General features: G+C 41.3%; 1 protein-coding gene across 4 annotated transcripts in view; it reads right to left on the reverse strand.

Annotated features, from left to right (window-relative positions):
* Positions 1 to 348: 348 nt before the first annotated feature.
* kif1b (kinesin family member 1B) overlaps positions 349 to 23,492 on the reverse strand; it is an 85,582-nt gene continuing 62,438 nt past the window's right edge. For 3 of the 4 annotated variants that reach the window (XM_072656569.1, XM_072656568.1, XM_072656572.1), the window contains 23 exons: positions 22,969 to 23,220; positions 20,723 to 20,841; positions 19,666 to 19,751; positions 19,166 to 19,295; positions 18,690 to 18,840; positions 18,451 to 18,541; positions 17,930 to 18,048; positions 17,685 to 17,740; positions 13,488 to 13,596; positions 13,283 to 13,349; positions 12,171 to 12,255; positions 11,958 to 12,063; positions 7,696 to 7,810; positions 7,261 to 7,394; positions 6,953 to 7,014; positions 6,673 to 6,818; positions 6,267 to 6,509; positions 6,051 to 6,122; positions 5,829 to 5,950; positions 5,369 to 5,521; positions 5,079 to 5,271; positions 4,345 to 4,463; positions 349 to 3,654 (listed from right to left, as the gene is read on the reverse strand). In XM_072656569.1, coding sequence (XP_072512670.1) covers positions 3,612 to 3,654; positions 4,345 to 4,463; positions 5,079 to 5,271; positions 5,369 to 5,521; positions 5,829 to 5,950; positions 6,051 to 6,122; positions 6,267 to 6,509; positions 6,673 to 6,818; positions 6,953 to 7,014; positions 7,261 to 7,394; positions 7,696 to 7,810; positions 11,958 to 12,063; positions 12,171 to 12,255; positions 13,283 to 13,349; positions 13,488 to 13,596; positions 17,685 to 17,740; positions 17,930 to 18,048; positions 18,451 to 18,541; positions 18,690 to 18,840; positions 19,166 to 19,295; positions 19,666 to 19,751; positions 20,723 to 20,841; positions 22,969 to 23,220 — 2,773 coding nt within the window. In that variant the 3' untranslated portion in view covers positions 349 to 3,611. The remainder of the gene's footprint in view (positions 3,655 to 4,344; positions 4,464 to 5,078; positions 5,272 to 5,368; positions 5,522 to 5,828; positions 5,951 to 6,050; positions 6,123 to 6,266; positions 6,510 to 6,672; positions 6,819 to 6,952; positions 7,015 to 7,260; positions 7,395 to 7,695; positions 7,811 to 11,957; positions 12,064 to 12,170; positions 12,256 to 13,282; positions 13,350 to 13,487; positions 13,597 to 17,684; positions 17,741 to 17,929; positions 18,049 to 18,450; positions 18,542 to 18,689; positions 18,841 to 19,165; positions 19,296 to 19,665; positions 19,752 to 20,722; positions 20,842 to 22,968; positions 23,221 to 23,492) is intronic. The other variant, XM_072656573.1, reaches the window with a different exon arrangement.

Below are 23,492 nucleotides of genomic sequence, written 5' to 3' on the forward strand. Positions count from 1 at the left end.
TCTTTTCAGTGTAATTTAATTAAGATGTAAATAAACATCTCTGTGTAAAGTTATTAGCAAAAAAAAAAAAAATCTAAAACTTTCAAAAGATTGTTTTTGTGTTAAAATGTGGGATTTAATGAGAATATTGCATTCTTATTCTGTATAATAATAAACTGACAGCTCACCTGAAGAACATTTTGAGGGCAATGCAGGGATTTGTGCCGGATTTGTTTTTCAGTTCCTGAATGTATTTGTCATTTGTTTTCATTTGGGTCTGTTGTACTTTCATACACAGGCTCAGTAAAAACACACAACACAGTCGTTTTAGGAGCTGAGACGCTTAAAGAAAGACAGACACGTTGAAGGTATTCTGCTAATGCACTGGTTGGACTTTTATTGTTACCTCATTCACTAAACAGTTCAATGGTGCAAGATTACAATACACAGAATTAAGATATCTGCAGTACACATCTAGGCTATACAGCGAATGGATTATAATTATTACAAATACAGGAGACATATTTACATTTTAATTCAAGCTCCATACAACATGGAATATTTACAAAATAAGTATGAAAATGAAGCCAATCTGACAAATAATGTACAGTGTTAATGCCTTGGTTTAGCTAGTTGTCTTCCAACAAAATGAGTGGGAATGTTAGTTGAATAATAAAAGGAGGCCTCCGAGAGGGAGTGAAGGACTAGTTTTTTTTTTTTTTGAAGGCAGCATGGGAAAAATGCATTATGACGACTGAGAAACAAAATATCAACCAAAAAAAAAAAAAAAAAAAAAAGGATTAAAATGGCAGAAGCGTAAGTCATGACTAATTTTGGATTACTTCTAAAAATAGATTCCCTGATATTAGAAAATAAATCTAAACAGTAGCCCTCCCTGCATCATCATAACTCTGAAGTACAGACCTGGACTCAAACTGTCTGAAGTAGTGTCGTTGAACGGTCAGCTGAATGAAAGCGACAAGCAACAGGAAGCATTACAATGGGTCAACCTGACGATCCAGAAACGATGACAGTGAAAACATTTCTTCATATCTGTTCCAGTGAGCGAATATATTTGCCAGTGACTTTCCAGAGGTACATTCAAAGTCCACTTCACCCTGCAACACGCCACACAGTCTGCTCTTACCCCACCTTTTGGTTCATATTTGAGTAAACAACGGAAACCCACTTTAGGCTTTATTTGATGTTTAGTCATCATAAGCACTTAGAATGTGCAAAGAGCTGCAAACTAATATATACATCGCAAAACAACAAATATAGACAGAATTCTTCATGAGGGTCTATATATTAGTAACATCACACACAATAGTGAAAATCTTTGCTCTGTTGGGAATTTTAATTCACTATAAATCAGAATTACAGTGAAATTATCACATGATAAAAACGCAATAATCTCCCCTGATATTTGCTGATGTGCGTCCAAATGCCACCTTTTCACGAGATTCAATAACAATCAAACAGCTTTAGCGAAACGGGTAAACTTCAGTCTCTCAGGCTGGCTGACCGGAGGACAAGAGCATTTCGCCTGTTTTCATTTATTACCTGTAGAAAAAGTGGTCAGACGGCCGCAGGAGGGCGTCCAGCACTCACTATTTTGACTTTCCTGCCCTGCAAATATGTTTAAAACAGCTGCTTCCCACCTTCCACTAAGCTACTAAGATGAGGGCTTCCATACACGCGCCACAGAGAAACCATTTCTGCTTCCATTAAGAACCAGATATGTGCAAAGACCCCTTTTAAGGTTAAAAGAAGTCAATATAAAAGGTTCTCTATGGATCCAAAAATGGTTCTTGTAGCCTTTAGAAAAAATGTGAGGGACACAACCTGCTGGTTGGTTGGCCAGAGGCTTACTACACATCCACTCACACATGCATCTCCATCCCGCTACACAGCGTCAATGGAAGGGTGAAAGCTGAGCCACTCATCTACTAAACTGCTTTCATACATCACAGGCTTGTCCTACAGAGCAAATATTTTCTCAGCAATAAATTAAAAAACATCAGATAGCATATTGTGTCCCTTTTTCTATGCTTTACACTGCAAAACACAAAAAGTCAAGCATTTAAAACAAAGTCTACGTTCTACCGACAAGTGCTCAGACCGAAATCTCCTTCAGTGGTCCAGCTGTGTGTTGTTTGTGTCGTGTTAATGTGCAAAACGTTTCGCTGGATAAAAATGAAAAGGAAAGAAATGCCCTTCTTCTACAACCTTCGGCTCTTTTTTTAAGCAAATGGTTATTATAAAACAAGGATCAGTAGAAATAAAAAAATAAGTTAAGATCATGAGCACAATAGAGAAATGGATCCATGTTCAACTCCTGTCCTGTAGCAGGTTTCTAAGGGGAAAGCTAAAGAGGCTGCCCACCGTCCCAGTCACAGCTGCTACTGAGGGATTCCCTGGCCACAATAAACCACTGAATGACGCAGCTTACCTCTTAAAGTGACAGAGACTCTGAACACAAGCAAACCTGTGGCCGTCAAATCCCTCTGGCTAAAATAAGCGCTGTGGTCTTGCGGTAAATAGAAGGTAATGGTCAGCACAAAAGGAATGTCTCTTGTATCTTAATGAGGAGCATTAAGCATAGTAACCCTGAATACTATGTACAAATGACCTTCGCCTTCACTTTGCTCCGTTCCGTGTCTTGATCTCGGATCTTTGTGTTTGTTTATTTTTTTTTTATATTAAATTTTCTGAAGAAAACCATGGAGCAGCAGATCGACCACACAGCTCAGGAAAGCAGTGTTCTCTTCTCAAACACCCACTTCTAGTGCTACATGGTGATGGTACCCAATCATTACATAGGGGTATGTTTTATCCCTTTACTAGAATCAATTGATGCCAAGCAAAGCAACACATTGTGCCATAGCACTGCCTGATGTGGGCCAACGATAAGATCAACAACCATTTCATCCACAGAACCACAGTAATACTCGTAATGTGGGTCATACACTTGGGAAAATACCTTGACCTTAAGCTTCATTCTCTTCTAACGTTGGGTCATCTACTCATTTACTAGTGTAAAAACAGAACTACTGAGCTAAAGTTTCTTTCTATGAGAGAAATATTTAGTTTCGCTTAGTCATATAATGTTGTCTTCTTATCTAACTTCACTGGTGTACTCTGTGTGGCTTGGTAAGCAAACTGGTCTTATCCTGAGGACTGCTGCTGCTGCTGTCGCCATGCGGGGAAAAATGTACCTGACTCAACAGATAACACTGATAAAGACAATCTTTACAGACGAGTAGTAACTCAAGAGAGAAGAGAGAAACTGTTCTGAAGAATCGTGCACACACAAAGACTATTACGACATGCTACTAGAAGAAGGTTCCGTTATGACGAAGAACGAAAACTTAAGACGGAACGGATCCCAACAAAAGAGCAAAAGGCTAGGAGAGAGAGAGGGGGAGAGAGAGAGGGAAAGAGAGGGAAAGGGGTAAAATGGGCTTTCAGGAACTGAAAAGTTCTCAAGAGCTGGAGAGGAGACTTAAGCCACAGGTCTACATACAAGAGAAAACCATCAAGAATCACAAAGATTAATAAGTGTTAACACTTGGTATGTTCAAAGGCTAGGCAGAAGAAACAGCACTGTCTCTGCACACAGACAAGCCTGTTCAGTTCTTCATCAAACCAGAGCGTCTTCTCGCCAGTTTTGACCTGTGGAAAAGAGGAGGAGACAAAGTGGACAGATGAGAGACGTTCCAAGGGTACCTGTTCGGTCACTGCTGCTCTGAAAACATTCAAAATGATCCTCATGCTGACATTTCAGCATTCATTTAACTAGATTCATATACACTGCCATAACATTAGTACCAGGTGAAAGCACGGACCACTTAATCTACAGTGGCATCCGTCAAGGGGTGGAAACATTAGGTAGCAAGTGAACAGTGAGTGATTGAAGGTGATGTTGGTGTTAAGAGCAGGAAAAATGGGCAAACATAAGAATCTGAGCCACTTTGACAAGAACCAAACTGTGATGGCTAGACATCAGGCAGGTCTTTTATGGGGGTTCCGGTATGCAGTGGTCAGTATCTACCAAATGCAGTCCAAGGAAGGACAACCGGTGAACACACGACAGGGTCATGGGTGCCCAAGGCTCACTGATTCTCATGGAGGCCCCACTTCACAACTTAAAGAACTTAAAGGATCTGCTGCTAACATCTTTGTGCAAGACACCACAGGACACCTTCAGAGGTCTTGTGGAGTCCATGTATCGAATGGTCAGATCGGTTGTGGCAGTACAAGGAGAACTACTCAATATTAGGCAGGTAGTACTAATGCTATGGCTGATTGGTGTACGTCTAGTACGTATTCCTAACATACTTGGCTAAGACAGTGACTGGGTACCTTATTGTTCCTGCTAGCAGCGGGTTGAAGGCATACAGCCAGTCATTCATGTCTTTGTCGTTGTTGGCTTGGAGCAGAATTCCTCTGTGCTTGGTGCACACAGCAAACGTGTTGGGAGTCTAAGAGACAAAAACAGATAGTAGGTCATGATGCTACAGGTCAAGCAGGAGTTTATTTGTCCCATTGGCAGTTCTTCTCTAAAGGGACTTGACAAGGTGTTTGCAACGGGCGTAACTTAAAAGTAGCTCAATGCATTCTTTAGAAAGGGTGCCCACAAACATTTGGACATGTAGTGTCTCATTGGAGAGGTGTATATTAGTTTTGATAGACTCAAGTCATTTATGCAAATGTTCTAAACCACACTGATTCGTCTGCCCCCCAAAGAAAGATATGTTTTGAGAGTGTTAAAAGACGTTTCATGGCGTGAAAGTCTACATCCATTGTTTGTCAGCAACATTAGCCTAGAATCTAAAGCATCTAAAGAATCTAAAGCAAGTTGCAAACCTCAGATACTAAACATGTCTTTGCTAAACGAACTGCCTATCTGTGCTAAGTGATCAATTATTTTCCAATATTTCTTTTCCTCACAGAGATAATTGTTTAGGATTTTAGCAGATAAAGAGAGTGATCAGAGTGATGCTCACTCAACCGTTTAAGACTCATCTGTGTGCGTAGATGCTTTTGGGAAACCAGACATAACTGGTTACATTACAATCAAGATCATTAGCGGTTACCTTGAGCATAGCCTGCTGATCTTCACTGTACTCCACCTGTGCAGTGGACAGGTTTAGCACACCTCTCTCCACTGGATCCTTGTCATTGTTATAGATGAAGACGTATGGCCGGCGCACAACCACAAAGTGCTTCACCCAGGAGTTGGAGCGAGGCTCCATAAAGCTGAGGTACCCCTTCTTAGAGACCACAGACCTGGAAAGGAGAACATTGGCAAAGATTAGCTTATATAATCTTAGAGGTCATAGCTCTATCTACAGGGGTAATTGCTACAAATGTTTCGAGTACTAACCCAGGCCTCATCTCCTCAATATCAGGCACCAGGTTGAGGAACTCATGTTTGCCAGCACGGGCCAGGTAAGACGTCTCCAGGGTGGGAACCATGGGAAAGTTCTCATAGTCAGAGCAGGATGGGCTGGAGGCGCGGGAGTTAGCCTCAGGAGTCCTGGACAGTTAAGGACAGTATTTAGAAGAGCTAAAAACAGTCACCATGTTAGTTAAGTACTATCTAACTTAAATAACAACAGCTACATTGGCTAATAACTGCAATGTTAGTTAAACCATACAGGCTATAGGCCATTTATAAATGCACTTCAGCCTCCAGACAAGGATGAGGCTGACCGACTGTGGCAACAGTAAGACATTTGCTGCTTGCATGTGGATACAGTGTATATTTTTAACAGTGCCTTAAAAATGAGTAAAGGAGTTTGACTGAAGAGTGGTGTGGGCCACTGAGAAGGCAGAGTTCTTACTTCTGGTCCACTGAGCCACAGCGGGAGTCTGCCAGGGAGGGGCAGGTGGAGGAGGGGGTGAGAGTGGCACTGCTGAGGCTGGTGACGGATGGATCTCGACCCATGGGGGAGATATCAGACAACTGCAGGAGAAGTGAAAGAAAGCAAATTGAGTATTGGAAATACAGCACTCTAAATAAAAGTAATAAAGCTGCTGCTACTGTAAAAAGCATTCCACTGTACCTTGCAATCACTGATGCTATTGCACAGCTGGTTGTAGTCACTGTTAAAGGTGTGGGTCAAGAGACGGAGGCACTAAAAGGTAAAAATACAAAGTATAGGGTCAGTGTTGTCAATTTTATGTGACGTGTACATGAAAATATGTAAAAAGATTTTGTAAAATAATCTCCATAATTTCAATACAGGAGATGTTTAATTTGTCTACTGATCTGTGTGCACCTTTGTGGCCAACTCCTTCTCGCGGTCCACCAGGCTCTCAATGTCAGTGGAGTCGTATCCACTGCTCTCACTGGGCGTGATGGCACTCTCGAAGGTGGTGGAGGAGATCTGTGAGGAGATGCTGGTGGAGGTACTGAGGGTGCCACTGCTCAGGCTAGGAGAGAGAGAATCACTTGGGCATTTCTGAGGAACGGACTCCCCCAGCTTCTCCCGCAAAAGCAGCAGGTGACGTGTCTTCTCCACCTGTCAAACACACACAAAGGCAGAGAAATCAGTGATTAGTTATGAAAGTAGGGCTTTCTACTGGGATATAAAAACGTATGAACTCCTAGTAGTTTGAGGCAAGTGTGTGGCAATTCAGGCGCATGCATGTGACAAAGTCCACAGCATAAACCTGTGTCCTCACCTCATGCAGTTGCTCGAGTTTCTCCAGCTCCCACTGGTGCTCCAGAATCAGGCTGTCTCCTCTGGGCCTCCAGCCAGCCAGGTTTTCCTCTCCACGCACATACGCCACTGATGTGTCCAGAACCTTCCGCCTCCGCCTCTGCATGCCTGGGATAGGCATATGAAAAACATATTAAATCACAGGCTGTAATAAATACTAATTTCTAACCATAGCAAACTGGGCATCATTATCACAGGGCTTCACAAAGGAGAGCAGAAAAAGACTGTAGAAGAGAACTTACCTGGGCTTCCTGTGTCGGCCATCTTACACAAGCTGAGCTCATAGATTCCAGTCACTCTGTTGCTGTAGGAAGAACAGTAGAGCACAATGCCCGAGACATTTTACATGTTCAAAGACATATCTCAAAAGCAGTGATGTGATCTCAAGGAAGGTAATGTCCCAGGAAATGACAATAAATGGATAATATCAGTACATCGTATTTATCCGAATATACTCCGTCTATGCTGTAGAATTTAATTAACAGAAATGATTAATAAGACAAGTCATTCAAGACTTTTGAACCATAGTGCACACAGGCATGGCACTCACCAGTCAGGGGTCTTGGAATAGCCACTGCCAAACAGATTTCTCAGAGAGCGTGGAGGTGAAATCTTGGCGTCTCGGGAGTAGAACACCATGCAGATGTCTTTGGTAATGATGGCAGGCTGGATGCAGTGGTCAAGCTATAATGATACAGAGAGAAAGAGAGAGAGCAAGAGAGTGAGAGTGAGTCATATGATAAAGAATTATGAGTTATATGATAAAGTCGCCCAGTCCTACTTCAGCTCAAACCCTGGAGTGATTAGAATACATGCATAAATGGATAAAGGCATAGTCAGTCAATGACATATGCTTACAATGACTCATCAATATTGAAATCACTCGTGTGTGTGTATGTGTGTAAGTGTGTTGGGGGAAAGACATCTGAATAGAAAATGTATGCAGCGTGCAGTTCAATGCGAATGGCAAGCAGATTAAGCTGACCTCCAGGTATGCAGACAGGGTCATATAAATCTTCTCTCCGTAGGGGGTGACACGGTTGAGCAGGAGGGAGTTGTGCAGAGAGCTGTCCCACACGGCTTCGAATCGGTAGAACGTCCTGCACAGGAGAATGTGAAGGGCTCAGGATTTGTGTTTTAGAGACTGCAGGGCATTAGAAGGCATTAGAACTAGAATTTATTAGTTACATCTACCTTGTTGGTACACCTTATAGAATTACAGCAAGAAGCTACACCCCATGTTTATCCATGCATAGTGTGTCTCCACAAGCGCGTTTTAACCACAGGATCAGTGCCGGGGGGCTATTTTTGGTTGGTGGTCAATTCTCAACAGAGCAGTGCCTGTACGCTTGTACCAGCACCTCACACACTTAACATGCCACCACCTCCATGTTGACTGTGCTGAAAATGTCTCACCATCCAAATATTACACACAGCACACAGTGACCCTACAGGAATCCGTTTCCCTTATGAACAAGGTAGAGGGTGTGCAGCAAGCTATAGAGGAAGTACAGCTGGTAGCTGAAGAGCTGGATAGATAAGCACCTAATAAGTAAAAATACAGGTGCTTCAGATGGTTCTCTGAACAATTAATCACTTTTGGTTCCATAAAGAACCATGTTTGCAATAGAACTGTGAGTGTATGTACAACATCAGTTGTAATAAAAGTGCTTTTCACATAAATATTGTAAATTGGTTAAGATTCTTTACATCAAGTGAAGGTTCTTCATACTCACACATCTCTATAACAAACATGGTTCTTTATGGAAATATAAGTGGTTCCTCTATGGTATGGCTCAAAGAACCATCTGAAGGACCTTTTTAAGGGTGTATACTGTCGCTGTTGGGCAAAAACCCTGAATCTCCATTTTTGATGTTTTTTACTCTTAGACATAACGTGTTCTTTACATTAATGTCAAAATGTCATGATAAATGGACCAATAGAAATGCTCCAAACTGACTTGGAATGAGAAGTTATTACAGTGACTTTCATTGAAAGTTAAGAAAGTTCTTTTGTAAACTTGCCATAATGGAGATAAGAGGTAAAAATGGCCAATACAAGTACAAGGTAGATGTACCTAATAAACAGGCAACTATGTGAATAAACAAAGGCAATTTGCAGCTTCCTCAGGTTGTTAGGGGGTGGTGTGATTAACCAAAGGAAGGAGGTTGAATCTTTGTACACTTTCAGAATATTTCTTCATTGTGGCTGAAGTGTTGCAATGATGAGGTTGCCCATGTTTTATGCAATGTGTTTCACAAGCCAGCTAGCAAGTCTGCAGGCTAAATCTAAATGAAGCACTACTGAAGTCTGCTGTTATCTGCAGGATCTTTGATATATGTGTCAAAGCACAGAGCACACCAAGTCAGCTGGTCAGAGACAAAGCCATGGAAATGTGTCACTGCCATCCCTTGTGCTATTGTGTACACTTTAGTCTGAGGTGCTACACCTACTACCTACTCTACCAGGCAACTCCAGAGAAGGACAGACATCCTTCTTTGTTAAATAAGATTAGATGTGCTGATATGAAGGGCTGAATCTGGTGAACAAACATATATTTAGTAGTTTAGTAAGTTCCACCTACACAGATGTACAAATGCACACACCCCATTTGTCTGGTCCCTGTAGAGAAGTATTGCCAATAGAATAGGACTCTCTAAAGAGATGAACCTATTGGCACCATGCGTAATGCCAGGCATGGGCTAGAGGGGTATAAAGCCCCCAGCATTGAGCTGTGGAGCAGGGGAGCTGTGTTCCATCTGATGGATGGTGCTCCATCCAATTTTTTGGGGATGAGTTGGGGATGAGGGGTGGTGGTCATTCAACATTGCGACCTCACTAATGCTCTTGTCACTGAATGCAATCAGATCCTCACAGCAATGATCCAAAACCCAGTAGAAAGCCTTTTTGTTCTTTCAAAGATGGGACTAGTGTGGGACTGGTGAATTGGTGGTAATACATTATCAATGTATTACTGATTAAGAAATGGATACTAAAAACCTTTCAGCTATGTTCCCCCAGTGTTCAAAAGAAGGACAGAGTTTCATAAGAACAGCTTCAGTAAGATGGTAAGATGTCACATCGTCTTAAGACAAGCCTCAGGTGTAGCGCTAAATGCTAACATCTAGGCCGGCCGCAGTGATGCTGTTATCCAGCATGAGGAAGCCTCTGGAACACCTGAAAATGCTAATCTTGAACTTGAGTCTGACTTGAGCATCAACCAACGTGGTTATGAGCAGACTGGTGCGAATATCTATGGAGAGGATGAAAGGAATAAATGCTAACAGAAATCATGTCTAAACATTTTTGCAGTTCTTGTTACACCTTTAAGTTTGCTAGGTTCGGAGTGTGTGCGACCAAGAGTGTGTGTGAGTTAGGCAGTGGTGTGTCTGGTTGTGCTGTTGGCACTAAGAGCAGGAGCAGACAGGCTCTGTCTGAGCAGGTACATGGAGAGGAGTATGTGTGTGATGGATGCAGGTGACTCATCCACAGGCTTATGTCTGTCAGTCGGACTCTCACTAGCAGTAACTCACTCTCACGCTCACCCTCCCACCACCTGTATATCTGGAACATCTCCGGTAGCACGAGACTTAAACTACTTAAGAGAACCAGTTTTCTACTCACAACAAATAAAGTAAAACTAGAGGATATGATATATGGACAAATGTATTGGGACACCTGCTCATTCACTGTTTCTTCCAAAATTACGGTCATTAAAATTGCCAGTTTTGTTAGAGTAAATGTGTCTACTGCCCAGGGAATTTGGAACATTGCTGTAAGGATCTGATTGCAGGTCAGGATGTCGGATGATCATTACCCCAACTTATTCAAAAATATTCAATGGAGCACCATCATTCCTTCTAGCCCACACCTTGCATTAAGTCCTATGCCAATAGGTTCGCGTTTAACTGATCCAGAGAATCCCATTATATTGGCAGTACTTTTCTACAGGGTGTGTCTAAGCTGTGTGTGTGTGTGTGTGTGCACAGCAATAGTGTCAGCAATAGATGCAACCTTTAGAGGAAGTAGGTGTCCACAAACATTTGGACTTACAGTTTATAAGGAGGCTTTGGTGAGGGGAAACAAGATCTTATCCTTACTCAAAACACACAGATAAGTTGTTTTTGATAGACAATTGATAGACACAATAAAAAAAAACACACCTACTTAAATTTTACTCTGGGTGCACTGGAATTTTGCATAATGATATTAAAAATATATTTAAACTTTTCATTACTGGTCCCCTTTACTATGACGAACACACCCATTATTAATACACTCATTTTTATTTAAACAAATAAAGTATTTGATTTTAATAAAGTAAATAAGTGATTATTTGATTAATAATATAATTGGCAGTGACTGCAATAAGAGCAGAAAGCTGTGGAGCAGTATTTGCTGCACTTTGATGATACTTATGTTGAACCACAGACACAGAAGCAGCTCATGGACATCAGTGTGTGTAGACTAAAGAGGGAGAATGCTTGAGATGAGATGGTTACAAGTTCACAGTGAAGTTCCTTCTACCTTAAAAATGGTCAGCCTAATGTTTTTGTTTCAATGAAAATATCATCATTTAGCTTAAAACAGAGATGGCAATGACACACACCACTCTACATTTCACAACCGATGGCTACTGAATTGAAGCTATTTAATGTCCAACACCTAATGTTTGCTTTTTAAACAAGCTTTAATAAAGCCCTTTTGCAAGTAAAGTGCTTTATGTTCATGTGTTGCTGATACCTAGCGATATCGTTATCAATACAAAGCCTGTGCAAAACCAAGAATCCGGCCGCAGCACCAGCAGCAAGGAAAGGAAAAAAAGAGACAAAAAAAAAAAAGCACAGAGAGTGAGGAGGCAGGAAGTGTGCAAATAAAGTATCAGAACTGAATCAACATCAGAAATGAACTTGGAGGCAAATGAAAAGACACATGAGCAAGCAACCAAACACAAAAGCACATGAAAGTAAGCAGAAAAGGGAGCATTTTTGCCATTTCTCTTTTCGTCCACCAGGTGTCTCTCTTGTTCCGTCAACACAGCTCTGTTGTCATGACTCATTTTACACACGGTGAAGAAATAGGGGCAGACAAGTAACGTACATCATGTTCCCTACAATCTGATCACCAGCAGAAATGCCAGCATAAATGAGCAGGGCTTACGGCAGAAGCCTAGTCATACATTTCTTCACACCTCTTATACAAGTGTGTGTGAAGAACTGACAAGTGGACAGGGTCGTGCAGAATACCTGTTGGTGTTGTGGGAGGATTTCATGTTTTTGGCTGAGATGATGTTGAGAGAGAGCACTGCATCTGCAGCAGCGTCGTCCACTTCCGGCTTGTTCCTGATCCGACCTGAAGGAAACGCAGCAGCAGCAGTCGCCATTGTTCAAAACATTCACAGCAGCACAAAATGTCTTTTTTGTATTTTAAATAAACTGCATTGTGTAAAAAAAACTCACCAACCACCAGCTCCCTGACATCTTTCCAGTGCAGCTCGCTGCCCTTCTCGTGGATGAGCGTGACTGTGATCCTGCGCTGGATGCCCTGTGGGGAAAAGATGCAGAAACATTACCATCACAAACAGTAACAGCATCCAGCATCATATACAACACTGAAAATACGTGAAGATCATGCTGGCTGACTGGATCACTTTTTAATGCTAATTCATTTGAAAGGCTTAGAAAAGCAGGATTGGGAGCAAAATGTTCCTGGTTCAATGCCCTGGACCAGTAGGAATTCGGGCGGGAGGAGTTAAGGAACAAGGAAAGCTTCTCTTCTTTCAGCATTCGACACACTGTTAATGTGCTCTTTTCAAGGAAGGTACCTAACCCCCAACTTCTCCTGAGGCACTGACGTGGCTGCTCATCACTCTGGGTGTGTGACCTGACTGCCCTTTTTACTAGTGTATGAGTGTGTGTATTCACTTCTACTGATCAGTTAAATACACACACTGGATTATGTTGTACTGTGGTGTATTGGCTGTAAAATGTAGTCAATCAGTCAGCCAAGACATGTTTGGTGTCTGAGGTGCCTGGAGCTATAAGTAATGGAACCGTATAGCTGTGGGATGACCATCGTGCAAAATTCAATCACACACTATTTTGAGGTGTTTATATAATCTTAACTACAGTAACCTGGTTTCTGGCATATACTATATGGAAAAAAGTATTGGGACACCTGCTTATTCACTGTTGCTTCTGAAATCAAGATTTAAAAATGTTTATCCTGTTTTTGTTGGAGTAACTGTCTGATTTTGGAGCATTCAATATTTCTCTAGCTGATTGCATTCATTAGAAGAAGTGGTGTCCACAAACAATTGGACATATCATGTATGTACTGTATCTAAACATAATAGCCATCTTCCATAATACTACATAAAAGTAATTGCTCTAGCTAATAAATGAGCAGTACACATATCATGGCTTCAGGAACATCACACATGCACAGGCCAGTGGATTATATATTATATATATTTGGCTAAACAAATTATTTTAAGCAGAAATGAGAAAAAAAAATAAGGAAATGACAGCAACATAAAGCAACATAGTTTCACAGGGCCGTTGGCTGTTACCTGGTGCAACAGGTAAGTGCCGTGGCAGGGCAGTCCTCCAGTGTGGTCCACTACAGCTGGGATATACCTGCAGAAGGGAAGGGGGGAAAACAGCAACAACTAAATGTCATGTGACACAGAAGAAACAACAAACACTAAGAGGGATGTTTACAGACATGAAAACAGCTGGTTTAGAGAATTAAGGACTATAATCAGATGTACTCACTCTCCAGTTGGCTCCAGCTCACTGATCTCAAACCAGGCCAGCAGGTCATACTTGCTCACACACTGGCCCAAGTTTGACTTGCTGATGGTGTTCAACTTAGTGGCTGGCACTGCAGGAAGAGGGATTACATTCAACAGCGGTGTGTCAGAAAAGGAAGATTATTATACCTTACCTACACAACACATACATCCACCCTACAACCATGACTACTCTCACAGGGAAGCATGTGAAAAGTCTGCCAGCAGACATACAGTACTGTGTATCTAAACTATTTTTATCCAAACCTGTACATGCATTAAGCCCTATGTTTTTGTTCCTATTCAATCATCACAGTCACGCAAAACCTCCCAAAATATAAAAACTTATTCACTTTCAATGGAAGTCAATGTAAATTGATTTAATTCCCAATAAATTTAAGGCATTTCTTTTGGTCCATTCATCATGGAATTATGGCACAGTTTACCAAACAACAGCCAGCTTTGGAGATGATGTTTTTGGCAAACAGCAATGCAATGCTAAGTTAATCTAAGCAATCCTACATTAAATCAATATACCTGCACCACTGACTCCTGTATTTATGATGATTTAGTATTTATTCTAATAGTATGCAGTGTTTTGCAGGCAAACTGCCTAGTAGATAAACAGCTAGAAACCATTTTCACGGCTGTCAAAGACTTTTGCATAGTACTGTTTATTATATTAGCCTCTATAAAACCAACTGAGTGTTCGTTATGCTAATTTAATTAAAGTCCAGTTAAAGTAAGTTAAAAAAGGAATGTTTTTAATTAATTGAATTTGCTTCTGTTAAAAAAAAAAAGTGTATGCACTCGTCTTTATATAAACTGCTTTGAGGGTTGTTTATATGTTTCGTTGGAGGCACTGGATTATGTATACCATGTGTCCAAATGTTTGTGGACACCCGTTCTAATGAATGCATCCAGTCTATCCAATACTTTGAGTTGAGGAAGAGTTGGGTGGGTGATCACCATTCAATATCCTGATTCACATACATTTCGGATCTAAACAATGAACAAGCAGGTGTCCTAATACTTTTGTCCATATGGTGTACATACACACTTAAAATAAAGTGTTCTCAGATCTACATTAGATCTACCACTCAACATGATCAATGCAGTCTTATGCACTCTAATCAGACGCAACCAGAGGACACACCTCCTTATTTCCTGTGAGCTAAAGAGTAGCCTGATGCAGTAGAAGTAATGAGTAAAAGACTGAGAGATAGAGTGCAAGGCTCACAGGAAAAAGACTACTTGGCTTCCAAATGGGGACACTACACGTGACTAGAGGGAAACTCTTATTGATACTGCTTTGGCAGTCATACAAAAGACAAACAATCTGAAGCACTTAAAGCAATGCAGCATCAGACCAGCGCTACGATGCTAGGGAGGCACAAAAGCAGCTGTCACAGCTATCTGGGACTGACAGCCTGGGGAGGGAGCTGAAGGGAGGGATAACACAAGAAAAGCCAGTGGATCTGAGAGAGGAGCTCACATCCAGCTGCATAACGTGTTCCTTCAGGATTACACGCTGGCTTTCATCCCTCTCTCGTCTCACTGCTGATAGTAAGCCTTAATAATTCCCATGGGAACTCTCTACTTCATCGTTCACTGTTGATTCTAACGAATGAAAGGATAGATGGATGGATGGCTGAAGACAGGGTGTGGCACGAAGCTGGTCATTAAGAGGAGTGGGAGGATCCAGTCTAAGTCATCCCCAAAACTTTTCTATATTACACTACAGGCCACACTACACTCACAAAGCACATTAAAGCGACAGTTTGGACAAAATATAATGAACAGTTTTCCGCTTATGTCATACTTTTACTCTTTTAGAAATCAAGGTGCTTCAGATGTTTTTTTTTTTTAGAGACGTACAATAGAAGAACCATATAGGTTCTATAAAGAACCATGTCTGTAATGTGAGAATTGGTAAAGAACCTTTACAGCAAGTATAGGTTCTTTAGACCTTTAATAGGTTCTTTACAATCACACATCTCTACTACAAACATGGTTCTTTATGGACCTTAAATTGGTGCTTCTATGGCAGGACTACATAATTAAAACTGAATAAGTTGGAGGAAAATAATCCTCAAGCCAAAGTCCAGAACATCAAAATGTCGAACCTGCAGTTTGATTCAGTGCCATTTTACTGTATATTAAAGTACACTAGTCAATACACCAACATTTTAAGTAGTGAGCAACTGCGTGTAAAATCAAAATCAGTACATTTATAATTTAGTTAATTTCAAAAGCTTTTATGGCCAGTTTCTACACTGAACTTGACCAAATATAAAAAACAAAAAAATTGCATTTTAAAGAGCTTAATAATTCTTCCCGTAGTGTCACTTGACATTATTGCTTTTAATAACCACCACAGTCTCTGAACACAGGAGACATACTGGTTTAGAACTGCCTGTGGGAAGAACAGATATGTACGAGTGTCTATTCGTGATTAAAAGCTCAGGTTTTCACTGTCCCCCTCTCTCTTTTTAGAGCTGCCATGTAAATGAACTTTCCACAGACTCACTTTCTTTTCTCAACACTGTGTCTTGTCTCTTGCCTTTATAGGGTCATTATAAGGCACAGATCTAGTGTCACGTGAGATATTTACAATGTATGCAACTGATTGGTGAGTTTCCTGGGCCGCTAAATCTGGACCATAAAAGACAGAAAAATAAAAAAGTTTACCAGTTATAGTCCAGATCCAGATAGTACATTGTGTAGGCGCCACAGTCCGTCTACTAGTGACCTCTGAGTCTTGAGGAAACACCTGAAGCACTATTATATTTAGGAGTGTATGTAGTCAATCACTGAAAACCTCTTAGATTCTTTAGTTAAACCAATAAGTTAACAAGCAATGAAAGCTGCCAATTAATCAATTACCATTAATCAAGCAGCATGCCTATGCAAATGTAGGAAGCGCTATTTATAAAAATGGACAAACACCTTTTAAAGAAAAGCTTAAAATAGCTGTTATCTTACCACGTCTTGAATAATTGATTACATATGAGATAAGAGGAAAACTGCACTGTGTGATTGTTCTCCTAACTTGCACTTTAACATACAGCACAGAGCTAGGCACAGCCACAAGCTCCCTAAATCACGCTAGCTGCTCCAAGTTTAGATGAGACCATCTACCAACCGTGGTGTTTGGGCACAGTAAGAGCGGGGTCATTTGGCACAGGCAAGAAGGGAAAGTGAGAGAGCTGGTCGGCCCCATCTTCCATGGTGGCCACAGCTGTGGAAGCCAGCGCGTTGGCGTGCTCGGACAGTGTGTCCAGCACCTGGCCATGCACATACCCACTCATCAGATACCTGATAAGCTCTATCTTACGGGCATGGTCTGCCACAAGACAAAGAGCCAAAACCAGAGATGGAAGGAGAAAGTGTGGAGGAGGCAAGGTTAAATGGGTTCCAAATGAGAAACAAGGAGGGAAAAAAAGAGAAAGAAATAAAGCTTAATGAAGGTGCATGCAAGATCAGTGTTATGTGACAGAAAATGAAATCATGGACATTTTGAAAAGGCCAAAAAATAACACAAGTTAAAAAATGTAAATAAATAAATAAACAACTAAATAAATAAATAAATAAAACAGCCCACAGATACAGAGCGTCCCACAATTATTTATATTCCCACAGAGCTACTGACATATTTGTACAGCACTAAATCAGGCTGCATTGGAAACTGACAGTTCATGGCTACAGATCGATACACTGCACAGACAGATGACATGTCAAGGCTGTAGGTTCCTGCTTTATTTTTTGGTCGCAAAAGAGATTTGTTTCTCTTGGACACCAGCAGGCAGGACAGATGTAGCTGAGTATAGCGTATTTTCAACCAACTCTCCTGTCTTACAGGTTACAAGGCCTTCATGGACTGATGGCTATGTTGAGAGAGAGGGGAGCTTAGGACCCAGGGGCATCATACAGAACTATATTGTCTTTTAAGCTCTAAGCTCTTTCCTTCTTGATGAAGGATTCGGGCCAATGTGACATCTTGACGAGAAATGGCCATAACCCGGCACTGATTATCATATGGAAGCATCAGCTTAATTTGTAAATGACTACAAATGACCATAAATTGGCTTCACAAATAATATTGTGTGCATGGTTATTAATTATTGATTAATACAGCTCCAAGAACTATGCAGGTCATTCAGGAAGCTAGTAGACGTACCTGGTTTGGACAGAGGCATGGGTGGAGGGTAGTATTTCTTAGAAGGTTGTGGAGTGCTGAAAAATAAAAAAGGGGGAAGAAAGATTATTCATTAGTAACATTACATATTCTATATGACTGTGTACTGAGTACAGAAACATGCACAGTATTGTGTACATCTAAAGAAGAACTGGTCATTTACAGTATCCAAATGTGTTGTGAATACACTAAATTCTGAAGCATTTAAAATGATGAGGAGGCAGTACCTGGCCACGTCATGCCCATGATGATGCAGTGGATGCTGCTGGTAATGTCCAAACACTTCAAACACAATGGGTTTGGACTTTATGTACTCAATAAAGGACTCTGTGACTTCCACAGAAATCTGCATAAGAAAACAACAAAAACAACATTATTGAGTTATAAGCGGTTATGACATCCTTAGATGACAACATAAGCACTCATCATTAGATTTACACTTGAGGCGAGATGCAGATGCTTTTTATCTAGACTGACTAAAAATTAATTCTGGTTACAGAGAAGAAAATCTTCAGGATTTAGAGCAGTCTTCCCCAAAGGACTCTTATTGGTAGAGTATGGTGTATTTGTCCAGGGGGAACTGAACCCCAGTCTGCAGCGTGGTGGGCAGTGATGTTACCCTCCTAACTGGATAGTTTAAACAATCTCTGTGCCTTTCATAACAAAAGGTGTGTATTGTGCAAGACCACGCTACCCATTTCATTTCTCTTCATAGCATTTCATCAGGCTTTCAGCTGTAAGCACTCACATTCTGCACATGGTAGAATCCCAGCGGGGCGCCTTTGCCTGTGTTCTTCAGTGGCTCGGTACTGAAGGCCTCATCATGACGATGGAGGAAGCTGTTGATGACAAGATTACAGGATTACAGAGTGAAGCATGACTGTGTGTGTGTGTGTGTGTGTGCGCGCACACACACACACAAGTGTTTTGTCTGAGTAAAGATCACTGTGACAGAAAGAGATGTTTCCATGGAGACGGCTGACTCACTTGAACTGGCAAAAGATGTCTGCGTATTCTGGCAAGATGCCAGCGGCCTGCAGCACGGTGACGCGGAAAGTAAAGATGCTGCCCACCTCCAGCTGGCCAGCCAGACCCTCAGATAGTCCCAGCTTAGTATCCACGTTCCCCAACTTCAGATCTGAGGCACATATAGATACACATTAAGGCTGTAAAAAAACCAATGCTTAAAAGCAATGAAAAAAAAAAAAAAAAAAAAAAAAAATCAGGTTAACTTGCTAGATTCATTTCTGAAGAGGTTTCTGAGATTCTCTGGAACGTTCCACAACAAATCCTCTCTAATCCCATTAGAGGATACTGAGCTTCCCCATAAACACTGAGAGTCTTCAATAAGAACATCTGCCTACATTTCACTGCATTTCTATTCACACTGAGCGCACGACTATATACACGCTGGCCACATGCAGCGCAGGGTCACCAGCTGTTCTCCTGTCTCTCTCTCTTACCCATTTCATTTATTCTGTTCATCTCCTCTGAGGGGGTAATGACCTCTGAACTCTGTCCTTGGCCTTCCACAATACGCAACTCCTCCAAAGAAAGGCCAGATCGGGTCATTGCCACAGACGAGAAATCGCTCTAAACAGAGAGGAGAAAAGAGGAGGAGTTCAACACAGTAAATCACCTCAACTGTCCTCAAGAAAAAAAACAAAAAACAACCAAGTAAAGCCAAGCCATGACTGAAACTTCTCACCCACTAATAGAAATGCCAAGCCCCATTTTGTTCCATTAAATCCAAAGCTGCTGGATAATTGAATTTCGCTAGTCCCAAGGCAGTAAGCCTTTGGTAGATTTGTAAAGAGAATTTAACACTCATGCATATTACTGCACTGGCTCCCAGGCTCCTACTCTCACTTGGCTTACCAATTTCCCCAAACTACTGCAGAAATATCCTTTTAAATGTAAAGCTGTAGTTTGATGTAGCCTCAGCCTGAATGACTGTTCTTACCTTTTTGAAATACTCATCATCAAATGAGATCTTAGCAGTGCCAGACTGACGCACACCAGAGCCATAGTCAGGAGCCTCTTCGTCAGCTGAAATGGAACAAGACCAGAAGGTAAGAAGAAGCAAAGAAGCTACTTACGACCAAAGCAATTAAACAGCATTTTAATTCAAACCAATCTAAGGGCTACACTCTGATTTTAGACTAATAATGAATCCAATGATCTTTGTATCTAAATGACATACAGTAGCCAACCATACTAAAACACTAGGAATGCACCAATGTTGAAATTATGGGCCGATGACAATGAGAGATACATTTAGTGTATGTATCTTCTGAAGCTAACACATCAATATCTATAAAAATGTAACAACTGTGACACCTGTATAATCATTAGAAAGAAATGGAACATTTATTTCTGTACGCAGTAAAATTACTTATTAAAAATGAATAATCTGAACATATTGCTCTTCTTCAGTTTAATACATATAATCATCAAACACCTGTTTAAAATATCAGCCATATCTAAACAAAGTTAATGGCATTGCAAATATCGTATCAACTGCTATTGTGCATCCCTATAACACACTTAAAACTATGCCTACTGTCACTAAGGTTGGACAAAAAGGTCAAAAAATATTACACTGCTATACTTAAGACATATTCACAAAACACAGACATAAAAATGCACTATATACACATACATACATACACACACACCCCTACATATTTTATTACGTTCATAGCTTTGTGTGTAGGGGTGTGTCATAAAAGATAAGTTAGGTAAATACATGTTACAAAGTACATGTGGCCACATGTAGCTTCATCTACAGCATGCTCTTAATATCTACAACATGCTCAGCGTATTATTTATCAGGATAAGCAAGGTGATTATCAGCTGAAGCACCCCATCTTAAATTCCAACATTAGTCCTATAGAGATTCAACACCTCTGGTGGTATTCTTTAGGCAGAGCCAGCTGCTAGGTTTCACAGACTGACAAACTAAGTGGGTGTGCTCCTCTGGGATAGGAACAAGATGTGAGAAGCCCAGACGTTCTCACCTGCGATGGCCTGGACTCCGACACGGAGGAAACCGCGCACCTCCCCCTTCTCTGTCACTATGGCAACACGGTGCACCAGGGGCACAGAGTACAGCAGGTTGCTCAGGTACACAAAGGCCCTGAAGAGAGTGGCAATCATTATAAATGCACTGAGGGACACACACTCACTCCCATACATACATATACACACACACACACAGCTGATGTAGCAGACATATAGGAAATGATTTAGACTAAACAATCTACTGTACTGGCAGCATCCCAATTTCCATTCCAGTCTGCATTCACCTGATTAACGGCAACACTTTCATTAGAACAGACACTACCTGCTGTGAACACACTGACAATTTACGATCTCAATGCTTTTTGCTTTCACAACTCTGAACTGAAATATAAAATAACAAAATGGACAAAATAAATAGACAGAAGCTTCAGTCTGCTGTGGAACTACTTGTAGAACATTTGACCCCCCCCCCAAAATATGGGACAGCCTCCCACACACACTTATCACGTGCAGCTCTGTACAATGTTGATCTGCAGCCACATAACCCTCCCCCCCTCCCCGGAGGAACCAAGATGGCAGAGAGCTATCGCTGCAGTGTACTGGTGAGGTCACAGTGACGCAGGTCCATTTACGACAGGACGACGAGCTCGTTACACTGTCCCTGCATTGATCCACTCACCACACCCCTGACAGCCTCCACCTCTACCCCCACCTCGCTCGCAATTTCTCTCCCATAGCATACTGAATGAGCTTCTGATACAACCAGAAATTATACCAAAGAAAGAAAGAAATACAAGTAAAACAAGCAAAAATGTTTAAGACAGACAAAATAATAATTAAATAAAGTAAAATAATGCAACACTTAGATTAAGAGCATTTAGTGACATTTAGTTGTTAATGCAGTCTAGAATCGATGGTGTGAGGTGACACAGAATCTGAGAGACAGAGAGAGGGAGAGGAGACAGCAGACACTACGCTATACTATAGCAATACCTCTCCTCTTTGTATTTCCTTGTAAGACTTGTGGCTGCAAACTATAGGATCTACCTGTAAAATTTCATACCAGTAGAAATGTGGCACAAATGGTATGTAAGAGCCCTTCCCAGTGTTTGTTATTTCACATCCGACGCGACACACACAAGTCACAAAGCGGCAGCAGCTTCTGTTTGTCTTGGAAACTACAAAGATCTTTATTGGTTGTGTGCTGCTAATAAACTCTATGTACATTAAACATGAGCATAGCTTAGCTGTAAATTAGCTCTGGAAGTGGAAGATGGCTTATTGCATTTGAATTGAAATAAATACTTCTGTATCCAACAGCTTCAGATGTAGAGGTCAGTTGAAATGTTTATTATTGGCCCATACTGTACATTTTCAAAGCATACTGGAATTTTAGCTGCTTCTGCCCAGAAACACAGTGGGTTCACAGTGTCTGGTGTGAAATTGGCTTTATTCATCTTAATCCTTAGACGTTGTGGCCATCACAGGCAATATGACAGCATGCTGTAATAAGCTCTTTGAAACAGGTGGTAAATATTCAAAGGTCAGGATTCTGAACTCACACTTGAAGCTAAAAGATCTTGTTTTGTGTAAAGGCAGAACATGTTCTGTATATTCATGTCTTAATGACAAATTATAACTGAAAAAAATGGAGAGTTTTCACTTCAGACAAAAATCAACTTCAGGTAGACTTAGCATGGCATGCTGCGAACTTGCTTATGCCCTATGGCTTAAGTCAGGTTTTTTTTTTTTAATGCCAAGACCATGTATCCTATGTGACCCTTATTGTTCTAGATGTAGAACGTTGTCTAACGTTCTTCAGTGTGAACACCTGGATACAGTTCAGTAATATTTGACATGTGTTGACATGTGTTTAATCCTTTAAAACTCCTACGGACCGCCAGCGGCCTGAAAGAGTTATTACAAACTTCTATTACCAAAGAATAGCCTCACCAGAGGTCCCTGTAGTACAGAAAGCCTTTCCACATTAGGGCTGGGTTGTTAAATAGTAGAACAAGTGGTTAGTGTGATGCTCTACCATTTAAGATGATCTTAACACCATGAAGCTGTTGAGAAACTTTACTGGGGTCAGTCGGTTGTTGATTCTCACTTGTGGTTAATCTGACTTCTATGCCTCGGCACTGTAGCTTAGAGCTTATATCTGAATCATGCAGAATAAGTGTGTGTCTCTTTCTTTCTCTCTCAATCTCTCGGCCTCTCCAAGTCTCCCCCAAGCACCAACCTGCCCACAAGAGTGAACCAGGGAGAGCGGTCATAGAAGGGGTCCTGGCCATCGCTGAAGATATCAGAGCCCTCCTCAGTGCCGGCGTCTGAGCTGGTGTCGTCCACAAAAGCCTCATCGTCCATGAAGTCCTCTATCTCGCTCTGCCGCTCGTCAGCTAACTCGGTCACGTCCGAGTCGGCCGTTGAGAAGGTGGGCGAGGGCGTGCGGTCAGCTAGGTGCTCGTTCACACAGCCGTGGAAGATGGGAGAGCTAAACGAGGGTAAGGACCAAAAAGGAGGAGGGGGAGGACCAGCATGGGCCAGATAGTTAGAAAGGAGGCCTCGGACTACAGCAACAGCAGTCGGTAGGTCCATCTCTTATAGTACAGTAAGAGTTAAACCCAGTTTTCAATTACTAACGTAAAATAAAATTTACATTTAAGATTTAACATTACATTGAGAACATTTCTCAACGTCCGACACAACGGAAACAGCGAATTCAGATACGATCATAAAATGAGAATTTATGGTTCACAGCATGTA

The sequence above is a fragment of the Salminus brasiliensis genome, chromosome 14 (genome assembly GCF_030463535.1).
Source record: "Salminus brasiliensis chromosome 14, fSalBra1.hap2, whole genome shotgun sequence".
Lineage (NCBI taxonomy): Eukaryota > Metazoa > Chordata > Actinopteri > Characiformes > Bryconidae > Salminus > Salminus brasiliensis.